The sequence below is a fragment of the Heterodontus francisci genome, chromosome 6 (assembly GCF_036365525.1).
Source record: "Heterodontus francisci isolate sHetFra1 chromosome 6, sHetFra1.hap1, whole genome shotgun sequence".
Taxonomy (NCBI): domain Eukaryota; kingdom Metazoa; phylum Chordata; class Chondrichthyes; order Heterodontiformes; family Heterodontidae; genus Heterodontus; species Heterodontus francisci.
In genome coordinates, this window is record NC_090376.1 from 103,242,356 (window position 1) to 103,255,042 (window position 12,687).

At 41.5% G+C, this 12,687-nt stretch overlaps 1 protein-coding gene across 1 annotated transcript in view; it reads right to left on the bottom strand.

Annotated features, from left to right (window-relative positions):
- The window catches only part of sugt1 (SGT1 homolog, MIS12 kinetochore complex assembly cochaperone), a 162,578-nt gene that overhangs the window by 118,568 nt on the left and 31,323 nt on the right, over window positions 1-12,687 (bottom strand). The window contains exons 6-7 of the mRNA XM_068034116.1: window positions 5,036-5,089; window positions 2,856-2,887 (exon numbers count right to left, since the gene is read on the bottom strand). Of these exons, the coding sequence (XP_067890217.1) occupies window positions 2,856-2,887; window positions 5,036-5,089 (86 nt within the window). The remainder of the gene's footprint in view (window positions 1-2,855; window positions 2,888-5,035; window positions 5,090-12,687) is intronic.

Here is a 12,687-nt window from a genome sequence, read left to right on the forward strand (position 1 = left end):
AACAGGGAAAAAAAACTTGAAAATAACAAAAGAAATCCTGAAATCTAAACCTTGAGCCGAGAAAACCAGCTTTTTCAAAAAAGGTGGCTTCAAATTCACAGTACCAGAATGGAGTAATTTAAAGACCAGAGAACATGGATCTTAGCTAAAAAAAAAATTGATTTGTTGCACCAACACATGTGGCTCTTTTATAGTGCAAGGGTGCAATGGTACTATTCAGCATTGTTCAATTTAATGATACTGGGGGTCTAGCCTGTTGTGGCGTTTCCTTGGAATATTAGGCTTGGCTCACTGAAGCAGTGCATGGATGCTTAATGAAGTATTGCATAGGGCATGAAATTTGAAGTTTTCAAAAACAGAACATTTTCAGTACAGAATTGAATGCCGATATACTAAAAGCACTGAAAATTGTGGTGTTTCAGAATCAGGACCAGCGCACCAGAATGTGCGCTGACAGTTGTTTGAGAAGTGCTTTTCTTCCAGATTGTAGATAATCCTTTACCATTTAATTATTCAGAATTAAAGAATTTAAACTGTTTACATTTATTAATGATTTTAAAAAGTTACTACAATAGTTTAAATGGGCCCTGGATAAAGTGCAAGAACAGCAAAGAGCCAGTAGTACAATTACATGAACCTAGTTTAACATGACAGCAGTTCTGAATGCCAAAAATCACAATAGGAAGAAATGGTGAGCATAAGTATTTTTAAAGTTTATCTGCAAAGCTTAATTATGATAGAAAACAGAGCTCAGATTAAGTTAAATTTTTAGATCCATGATCAATCAGTGGACATGACATATTGGGATTTTCAAACAAAAAAAAACAAGAAGTGCTGCAGAAGAGACTTGTTCTTAAGGTAAAGACCTATTGCTATTAAAAATTTTAAATATGGCTGGATGGAAGGCCAGAAAGAAAAGGAAGTTGGAATAAGTAGATGTTTTGCAGATTGGTCCACTGAGTGGCACTCCCTCGGGTCTGCTTTGGAACATCTCTATATGCAGCTTATTTGGGCATTGGTAAAAAGGGACTATCAAAATTTATTTTTTAATTTTTATTTAGAAATACAGCACTGAAAAAGGCCCTTCGGCCCACCAAGTCTGTGCCGACCAACAACCACCCATTTATACTAACCCTACAGTAATCCCATATTCCCCATCACCTCCCTACACTAGGGGTAATTTACAACGGCCAATTTACCTATCACCTGCAAGTCTTTTGGATGTGGGAGGAAACCGGAGCACCCAGCGAAAACCCACGCAGACACAGGGAGAACTTGCAAACTCCGCACAGGCAGTACCCAGAATCGAACCCGGGTCCCTGGAGCTGTGAGGCTGCAGTGTTAGCCACTGTGCCGCCCATTTGCCAATGTAAAGTTGCGGACATAACAACCATGATAGGGTACCCCCTCAATTACACGTGAAGCACAGTCACTATTTTGTAAGGCAAATGTAGCAGCCAGTTTCCAGGCAGCAAGATTCCGCAAACAGCAAATGACCAGTTCATCTGTTCTTGGTGGTGTTGGTTGATGGAAGAATGCTTGTGAGCACACTGGGAGAACTTACTGCTTTGCTGAAAATGGTGTCATGGGATCTGTTAAGACCACATGAGCAGGTAGATGGGCACAATGGCTTAACATGTCATATGAAAATCAGCACATCGGACAATGCAGCACTCCCGTCAGGAAGTCCTGGAGTGGGGCCTCAACCCATGAACTGTAAACAGGCATGATGGGAAGGCTTGCATTCTATTACCCTAAGTGCTATGTTGGAAGGAATGTAACTTCTGATAATGTCACCTAAACCACACAGGGCAAAGTGCAAGGAACCAGATTACAAGACATCCACCAGTCCTCCTGATAGGGGGCTGAGAGTCAGGCCATTAACCTGTCTACATAAAATTATCTTTACACCACTTTCTCAAGGACAATTAGGGATGAGCAATAAATGCTGGCCTTGCCAGCAACACTCATATCCCATCAACGAATATGGGGAAAAAAAGGATCTCTAACAGAAAGTACCTGGGAAACTGTTCTGTACCATCATTTTGAATGGAATAAAACTGCTGATAAAGTCATCAAGAAATATCAGACTGGGTACAAAAGCAAAATACTGCGGATGCCAGAAATCTGAAATAGACAGAAAATGCTGGAAATACTCAGCAGGTCTGACAGCATCTGTGCAGAAAGAGTTAACATTCCAGGTCGATAACCTTTCATCAGACTGCTGAATATTTCCAGCATTTTCTGTCTTTAAGAACATACCGGATTTTGATCCAGCGGGTCTCACTGAGATCAGATTTTAACCTTGAACGGAGAAAGGCTTAGAATATAAGCAAAGATGGTTTTTAAATGTATTGATTTTAAAGAAGCCTATGCAGATTGGCACACTATTAGTGGGATTCCCATGGGTCTCTGTTGGGAGTTCTTGTTCTCTACATACAAATTATCTCGAATACAAACACAAAATGCTCTCAAGTGACTGGTCATCAACCTGAAACATTAACTCTTTCTCTCTCTACAGATGCTGCTGGCCTTGCTGAGTATTTCCAGCATTTTCTGTTTTTATTTCAGATTTCCAGCATCTGCAGTATTTTGCTTTTGTAAATTATCTGAACATGAGTAAAAATGGAAATTTAAAATCCACAGGGAAACAGTCCGCAAGATCTTGAAACACAAGGGAATTCTCGCAAAGATTGCATGGATGAATCTGCATACTGCCTCAGCAGAAAGTTGGGAATTTAAGCATACAAAAACAAAAATCAAAGTTTGTCTTTTCAAATACTTGATTTATAGAAAACCTTAAAACTCCCAAATTTTTGGAAATAAATATCACAGTTAAACAGTTCCACGTTTACCTCTTCAGCATTTCCATCTCGCTGTCCTGTTGCTGAAATAAAAGTAAAAATATTTGTTACACACCAAATAATCAACTCCCCTTCACCAAATAATCAACTCCCCTTAGTACTAAATATTGCATTTGTGCTTAGCAACACACAATTTTGGCATCTCACAAACACCATCTCGTAACAATGTCATCTACTTTCCACAAAGTTATATTTCAGAATATAATTACATTTACACCAAGTTAACATGGAATCATGTTGTAGAAATCCAAAAAGAAAATGAATTTTTTATTTTATTTCCTGTAATTTTATTACCAAATGACATTAATTACAAGATAATACCAAACATTTGAAATGTTGTATCTGGAACAGCATCAATAAACAATATTATAGCAAGCAAGAATTTCAAATCAAGTCTCATATCTGAATCATCTTAGCCAACAACACTTCAGTATTATGTTTGCACAACTAAATGTGAAATACATTATTCTATTAGCTGGAGAAGTTCAATAAATAGAGCTAGAGTTTATTGCTATTAAAATTAGAAAAATTATGCGTTGCAAAGCTGATCAGAAAACTAATTCCCTGAGTTTCATTTTTCCTTCAACTTCCTACCTCCGGCTCGAGAAAAATATTTTTCACATGCAAGATGAGTAATTCCAAAAAACAGCCACACTGGCCGGAATTTTACACCACCCCAACGAGCTGCATGGTGGCATGGGGGTGGCGTAAAATGGAGCAGGAGGCTCTCCCAACCCACTCCCGCTTCCACCGCCAAGGGTGCCCGATGGAGGACGGCCCCCGCTACCCCAACCACCCCCAGCACCCAACATGCCCCCCCAACCAACTACCCTTGCCTCGCCAGGGCCCGACCGATTATCCCCAGCGAGGCAGCCAAAACTTACCTACCACTGATTGGCCGGTAGCTCAATGAGGCATAACTTCCTACTTCAAGCAGGTGGAAGTCCTGCCTCGGCACAATTAAAGCCTGGGGACTCGTAAAATACAGAACGGATCCACAGGCGAGGCAGAAACGGTTTCGCCACCGACTTTTACATCGGAGACTGGATCCCGTCTGCCCACCGTAAAATTCCGGCCGCTATCTTAAAACATTATAAAAGGAAATGTCAGCATTACTGTTCTTAAAAACTGAATTGAAGGACCCTGGAGACTGATGCTTTATGAAGCACTTGTCACTGCCCTGACATCATGACATTCCAATCCAGTATCATGAATGCTCCGCATGACCAGCTACCGCCACTTGTGCACTGGAGAACACATTTAGGGGCTAGTTTTATAACATAAAGATCCAAACAGTCAGTGGTCATCAGTTTTAAAACCACAGAACGCAGCTGCAAGGAGCAGTGGCAACACAATAGCAGCATATGACCTTTTATAACATTTACGGTTAGGAGAGCATTCAACAAAAAGTTCCTCTACAAAGACATTAATAATTACTTTAAATCACTTTGTTAAGTTACTGATAGTGTTATACTATCAGGGATGGAGCCCCCTGACCACATCGGTTACATCTTTAAGTCAGTACAGGTTCTGTTGCTGTGCTAACACACATTTCTGAAGTGACACAGACTTATGCAGAACAGTGTCTGAATAATTGATCAAATATAGTACGATATAATATCAGTGGCAAAGTCATTTACAGCATAGAAGGCAGCCATTCGACCCATCTGGTCTGTGCTGGCTCTCCATGGAGCTATCCAGTCAGTCTCACTCAATCCCCATAGTCCTGCAAGTCTATTTCCTTCAACTGGCCATCCAACTTCCTTTTGAAGTCATTGACTGTCTCCACTTCTACCACCCAGTGGGCAGCGAGTTCCAGGTCATTACCATCTGCTGCATAAAAAGGTTCGTCTTCAGATTCCCCTGCCCAAAACATTCAATCTGTGTCCCCCTAGTCTTATACTATTAGTTAAAAAGAACAGTTTTGCCTTTTCTAACTTACCAAAGCCAGTCATAATCTTGTACACTTCTATTAAAACTCTCCTCAATCTCCTTTGTTCTATCAGCTTTTTCTCATCAATTATCTCAGCAACAAAACTTTGCTCACAAAAGTGTCCTGGCACAGTAACTTGACACTTTTAGGCATTTAGATGCAAGAATAAAAGATAATTATAAGCGTAATCAGTGTACTCTTGGTTAAAACAAGGAAAGTTTAGTTAAACTAAACTTACAATCTAGGTTTTCTTTGCAATTTTTGATCCAAGTGCCAAAGCTGGCATTTTCACCTGCAAAATGGAAGTGAGGTCAGTATAATTCTCCTGAACAAAAACTTAACATCTCATATTAGATCACATCAAAAAAGTAAGACTTTACACAACTCCTCACTTATAGGACCTGGATTTGAACCCAAAGCCAGCAGAAGGAACAAAGGGCTTTTTATTGCATCATCTCAGAATTCTTACAATGAATTTTGGCAGTCTTGATTCAGGCCCCAATTGGAGAGTCCACAGAACTAAAATTAGCAGTATACACCCCAACAAGTAGCACTATGAAAAAACAAATAATTTTTTTTGAATGGTCTATGGATGCAGAGGGGTATTATAATCAAGGTGAATGGAGCAATCAACACTGTATAAAGCATAGATAGCATCCAAGCAAGTAGCGACAGAACTAAGCCAGTGAGCCCTGCATACTAAATTCAATATATGAAGCATTAACTCTTGGATGACAGCAACTTATTTTTTGAACCAAACTTCCATTACAAGATCACAAAATAATGAGGAAGACCATTTGGTTTATCCCAGCTCATGCAGGTAGCAGCTACAGTTCCCATAATCAGTGTACAATTATTAAACAATTCTATGCATTTTGCCTTCACCACCCCATCTAGAAGTCTATTCCATGTGTGAATATTCTTTTTGTTATGTCTTCTCTAATCAAATCTAAAGTTGTCTTAGTTCATATTAGCATCTCCTTGCGCACTGTCACTGTTTAATCTGAAATACTGCTTGCTGAATTTGTGAAGATGCACAAGTACAGAGGTTAGGAGAACAAGTGGCGGAAGTGTGCTGGAATGCAATGTTGAAAAAGAGTTTAGGCAGTACAGTAGGGAGGAACAAGAAAGGGATTGAAGACAAGGACAACGATTTTAAATCTGAGGTGCTGACATACATGGAGGGACTGTGATGGGTGCTATGAGACAGAATACATGCAACAGAGTTTTGCACATGTTGGAATTTATGGAGGGTGCAGGACAGGAGGCCAGCACAGAAAGCATTACAGTAGTCAGTCCAAAGATGAAGAATGCAGAATGGGCCGAAAGAGGCCATGTTGTAGAGGTGGAGGTATTTAGTCCATGATGGGGAGGATGCGTGATCTGAAGTTCAGCTTAGCTGCAAATGAGACCGCGATTACAAAAAAGCTAGTTCAGCCTGAGACACAGGTTGGAGAAGGGATGGCATTTGTGGCAAAGGCCGAAAACTATTGCTGAGGTGGAGAAAATCAAGACTCATCCAAGACTGAAAGTCAGACAAGCAGCACGTCAGTAAAGAAGTTTGACGAGGAGTTGAGAGGTGATAGACGGAGGCAGGTGACAACAGCATATAGGTGGAAACTCACCCCATGCCTATAGATGATTACACCAAGGTGAAACAGCAGAAGCTGCCTAAAGAAGAGTCTTTAGGAAATACTAGAGGTGACTATGTAGGGAAGCAGGGACACATTGCTAGAGACATTATGGCTACGTTCAGATACGCAAGAGCGGAGCTGTGCAATGGCAGCCCCACAGAACTGGGCACAGATGCACTGGAGGATGACATGATCCACTGTGCCAAAGAACACAGTGGGTTAATGCTTCAAAAACATAGAATATGTCATTCATGTCTTTGTTTAGGATCATTTCAAAACTGTGAAAAGAGCAGAAGCAGGACTGGAGGAATTTGAATAAGGAGTATGGAGAGGGACGGCATGGAGCTGGGGAACAACACCTTCAAGAACCTTACAAAAGGAAGAGAGATCGGAGATGGAATGGCAGTTGGTCAGAATGGAAAGGTCAAGAGCAGGATTTTGTGGTAAAGCAATAACAGCAGCACTGAAGGACAGAGATGCTGACAGAGAAGATAGACCTCATGGATAAGATGAACTTGGAGAAGGCACTGGGGAAAAACTGCAGAGAAACTGAGGTTTTCTATGTTATGGTTAATTATGTTGTTAAAGGTAAACAGCTGAAGGGCATTGTTCAATTAAGGATTTGAAATGAATATAAAGAGAGCCTTCTGGGCACACGTGTAGTTAGTGAACAGAAGGCAGAGATGTGTAATGCTGCATTCAGTAAATAAACTATCAAGAAAAGGATCTGCATCGAGTTTCATTCTTCACTGCTTGGTTCGGATCCATTTAACAATCTAGAACCAGTCGCAAAGAAGTGAAATGGGGGCTCCTGTGCAGCTAACTGCACAGATATAGCTTTCAGCTTGGTAAAATTGTAAATCTATAAATATTTTCCACATGATATCCAAAGTAAGGGTGGAGGGCCCAGGGGAAAAAGCTTTAAGATAGTTGGTTGTAGAAAAAAAGAGCCTAAAAATTCAACGGTCTAGTCATTCAGGTGCTGGGATTTCACCTTGCGTGCCTTTTTCCGTGCAGGAATAAATTTTTGCTTCAAGGAGCTCGGAGCTGTCCTCCTCTATTTCCACACTGAAAAACTGTTCACCACTACTCTCTGCTTCCTGTCACTCAGCCAACTTCAGATTCATGCTGCCACAAGCTTCAATTTTGCTGGCACTCATGTGGCATTTTATCAGATGTCTTTTGGAAGTCCATATACATCACATCAACCACAATACCCTCATCAATCCTCTCTGTTACTTCATCAAAAAACTCAAACAAATAAGTTAAACATGGTTTACCCTTAAGAAATCTGTGCTGGCTCTCCGAAATTGATCCACATTTGTCCAAGTTACCGTTAATTTTGTCCCAGATTATCATTTCTAAAAGTTTTCCCAGCACCATGGTTAAACTGACTGGTCTGTGGTTGCTGGGTTTATCCTTACACCCTTTGCTGAACAAGTGTGTAACACTTGCAATTCTCCATTCCTGCATCTAAGGAGGATTGGAAAATTATGGTCAGTACCTCTGCAATTTCCACCCTTACTTCCCTCAGTATCCTGGGATGCAACGGATCCAGTCCTGGTGATTTATTAACTAAATACAGCCAGCCTTTCTAATACCTGCTCTTTATCAGTTTTTAGCCCATCGAATGTCTCAACTACCTCCTCTTACACTATGACTTGAGCAGCAAGTTTTCATTTAGTACCTCAGCCATGCCTTCTCCACGCATACGAGTTCTGTACGAACTAAGGGGTTAACAACTGCCATGTTTAATCCATTGGATGAATCAGAGTTCCCTAGATTCAGGAGTGGATTGGAAAGTTGCACATGTCACTCCACTTTTTAAGAAGGGTGAAAGGGGGAACCAAGGAAATTACAGACCTGTTAGCCTGACATCTGCGGTGGGCAAGTTGCTGGAGTCTATAATCAAGGATAGGGTGACTGAACACCTAGAAAATTTCAGTTAATCAGGGACAGCCAGCATGGATTCATAATGGGAAGGTTATGCCTGACAAATCTCATTGAATTTTTTGAAAAGGTGACTAAGGTAGTGGACAGGGGAGTGTCCATGGATGTTATTTATATGGACTTCCAGAAGGCATCTGATAAAGTCCCACATAAGAGACTGTTAACTAAGGTAGAAGCCCATGGAGTTGAGGGCAAATTATTGACATGGTTAGAAAGTTGGTTGAGCGGTAGGCGACAGAGAGTGGGGATAATGGGTAAGTACTCCAATTGGCAGGATGTGACTAGTGGTGTCCCACAAAGATCTGTGTTGGGGCCTCAATTATTCATTAACGACTTGGATGATGGCATCATAAGTCATATATCCAAATTTGCTAATGATACAAAGTTAGGCGGCATTGTAGACAGTCTAGATGATAGCATAAAATTGCAAAGAGATATTGACAGACTAGGTGAGTGGGCAAAACTGTGGCAGATGGATTTCAATGCGGGCAAGTGTGAGGTTATCCATTTTGGACCAAAAAAGGATAGAGCAGGGTACTTTCTAAATGGGAGGAGGTTAAGTACAGTGGATGTCCAAAGAGACTTGGGGGTTCAGGTGCATAGATCTTTAAAATGCCACGAGCAAGTGCAGAAAATAATCAAAAAGGCTAATGGAATGCTAGCCTTTATATCCAGAGGATTGGAGTATAAAGACACAGAGGTTATGCTGCAGCTGTACAAAACCCTGGTTAGACCCCACTTGGAATACTGTGAGCAGTTCTGGGCACCACACCTTAGGAAGGATACATTGGCCTTGGAGGGAGTGCAACGTAGGTTTACAAGAATGATACCTGGACTACAGGGGTTAAGGTACGAGGAGAGATTACACAAATTAGGCCTGTTTCGCTAGAATTTAGAAGGTTAAGGAGTGATCTGATTGAAGTCTTCAAGATATTAACAGGAAAAGACAGGCTAGATAAAGATAAACTATTTTCACTGGTTGGAGATTCTAAAACTAGGGGGCATTGTCTAAAAATTAGGACCAGACCGTTCAGAAAAGATGTTAGGAAGCACTTCTTCACGGAAAGGGTGGTAGAGGTTTGGAACTCTCTCCCACAAACAGCAGTTGAAGCTAGAACAGTTGTTAATTTTAAATCTGAAATAGATAGACTTCTGTTAAGCAAAGATATTAAGGGATATGGGCCAAAGGCAGGTATATGGAGTTAGGCCGCAGATCAGCCATGATCTCATTGAATGGCGGGACAGGCTCGAGGGGCTGAATGGGCTACTCCTGTTCCTGTCTTCCTATGTTCCTACGTTCCTATGTAATCTGTGCAAGTTATGGCCTGATACAATTCACATGAGACACTACATTTTAAAGTAGAATGATTTTAAGTGGTGTTGTGGTTATACTCGGGAATAGTTATACTTTATATATGTATCAATGTATTCTATTAGAATTACGTTCTGGACCTCATGTTTGGAATCATGTTATGTGAAATGCATATCGGTAGGCTGTATTGGAGAGATGGTGGAAGATGGCGTTTACTGTAACAGCAGCAGAAATGGCTTTGCTAGGAGACAGGATGTCTTGATATCTACTTGATATCTTACTGCATTTCAATTAAGACAGACTCAGTCACAGTAAGTGACAGACTTGTAGGCCTCATGAGGATGGAAATGCAAGTAAAAGGTATTTGGAGACCATTCATGACTGGAATGTTGATGGGGATAGCAAACATTCCCCATTGCGTGACAATGAATTAGGCCATCAAGCTATCTGCAGAGACAATGTGTAGAAGGTGAGGTCATTCCCGACCAACCAATAGGGTTAAGGTGGAATGTAACCCAATATGGAATGAAGGAACCCTCATAGGGGGGCATAAATGAAAAGGTGCTGAAAGACATCGGGGCACAATGATTCGAAGAGACCACCCTACAGTCAACATCTCAAGAAAGAAAACTGCACCACAGCAGCTCGGGAAGCACGAATCAAGGAGACTCTGCTGTGTAACTACTGCCATTAGTTAAGTATTGCTTCTATATTTTTGCTGTGCTTAAGAAACACTACCTTGATTTAAGAATACCAGAGTCTGTACCTTGTGGGTCAAAGGCTAGTCAACATCCCGCACAAACACACAAAGATCTCACAGTTCCTAAGTCAGTCCGACTCCACCTCTTACTGCCCTATTATTTATATGCCTATAGAAGACTTTTGGATTCCTTTTAATGTTGGCTACCAGTCTCTTCTTGTACTGTTTGCTGCTCATTTCTTTTTTCACCTCCCCTCTGAACTTTCTATATTCAGCCTGGTTCTCACATATCAATCTGACATCGGTCATATGCACCCTTTTTCAGCTTCATCTTACTCTCTATCTCTTATCAGCCAGGAAGCTCAAACTTTGTTTGTCCTAATTTTCCCCCTCGTGGGAATGTACCTCAACTGTACCTGAACTATCTCCTCTTTTAAGGCAACCAATTATTCAAAGACAGTTTTGCCTGCCAATCCAATTTATCTGGGGGGACTTTAATTATCCTAATATAGACAGGGCAGATCTGTTCTCACCCCACTGAAATTGCACCCCCCCCCCCCCCAATTAATTGTTTTTACTCTCGATTGCTCTTTATCCTTTTTATAGCTAACCTAAACCTTACTATACAATCAACCTTCCCCTAATGTTCTCCTACTAACACTTGATCGACATGCAACACCTTATTCCCTGGAACCAGATCCAGCAATGCCTTCTTTTGTCATTGGACTGGAAACATAATGATATTGAAAATTCTCCTGAGCACACTTTCGAAACTTTTCCCTTTGCACTATGATTATCCTAATATAGACAGGGATAGTGTAAGTCCCCCAGTATAACTACTCTATAGTTTTGGCACCTAATTTCCTTGCAAAGGCATAGACTGAGGGGAGATTGCAGCTTAGAAGTGAACAGCTTCCTTAAGTCCATTGAACATTGATTGCCAGATCTGGTTGAGCCACAGAAAGCAACATTGTGTCCTGCTCTCCTTTGCCAAAACTGATTATTCAAAAATCATCCCCTCCTTCTCTTCACTATAACCTATCTTCTTAAACCACCCTCACCTTCAATAGCAAGTGTGAAGAGTTCATGAACTACTTTGTTACAAAGATTGAGACCATCCATTCAGCTGCCTCTGCTACTTCCCTCCCTTCCCCAAGCCCATTCGGCCAAACCTCCCATGAGGATCCTCCCTGCCTAGCCCTAATTTTCTATCTTTCTCTGGATTGTATCATAGCTCGCAACATGCTCTGAGCTCATCTTGTCTATGAGACCTACTTCCTGCTCCTTCGACCAGATTCCAAAACTGCTGACCACCCAACTTCACTTCCTGGCTCACATTAGCTGATGTTAACAATCATCTCCCCTCAGGTACTGTTCCCCATCCCTTCAAATCTGCCATCACCGTCCATCCCCTCAAATACTTCATCCTTGATCCCTTAACTTTGCAAATTACAGCCCCATCTTCAACCTCCCTTTCCTTTCAAAAGTCCTTGAACATTTGCTGCCCATCTTTCCTACAATTCCATGTTTGATTCCTGTAATTCCATGTTTGACTTCCTCCAATCAGATTTTCCTCCCTGTCACAGTAGTTAAACGGCCCTCAAAGTTGCAAGTGTCATCCTATGATATAGCGACTCTGATATACAATCCCTCCTCATCCTTCTTGAACTGTCTGCAACCTTTGACGTAGTTAACCACATCATCCTCCTCCATCGTCCACCTTAGTGGGACTGCCCTCGCCTGCTTCTATTCTTATAGAAACAAGGAGCAGGAGTAGGCCATTTTGCCCTTCGAGCCTGCTCCGCCATTCATTATGATCATGGCTGATAATCCAACTCAGTAATCTGTTCCCGCTTTCGCTCCATACCCTTTGATCCCTTTAGACCCAAGAGCTATATCGAACACCTCCTTGAAAAAATACAATGTTTTGGCCTCAACTGCATTCTGTGGTAGCGAATTCCACAGGCTCACCACTCTCTGTGTGAAGAAATTTCTCCTCATCTCAGTCCTGAAAGGTTTACCCCGTATCCTTAGACTATGACTCCTGGTTCTGGACTCCCCCACCATCGGGAACATCCTTCCTGCATCTACGCTGTCAAGTCCTGTTACAATTTTATAGGTTTCTGAGATCCACCCTCACTCTTCTGAACTCCAGCTAATATTATCCTAATCTACTCAATCTCTCCTCATGTGTCAGTCCTGCCATCCCAGCAGTCTGGTAAACCTTCGCTGCACTCCCTCTATAGCAAGAACATCCTTCCTCAGATAAGGAGACCAAAACTGCATACAATATT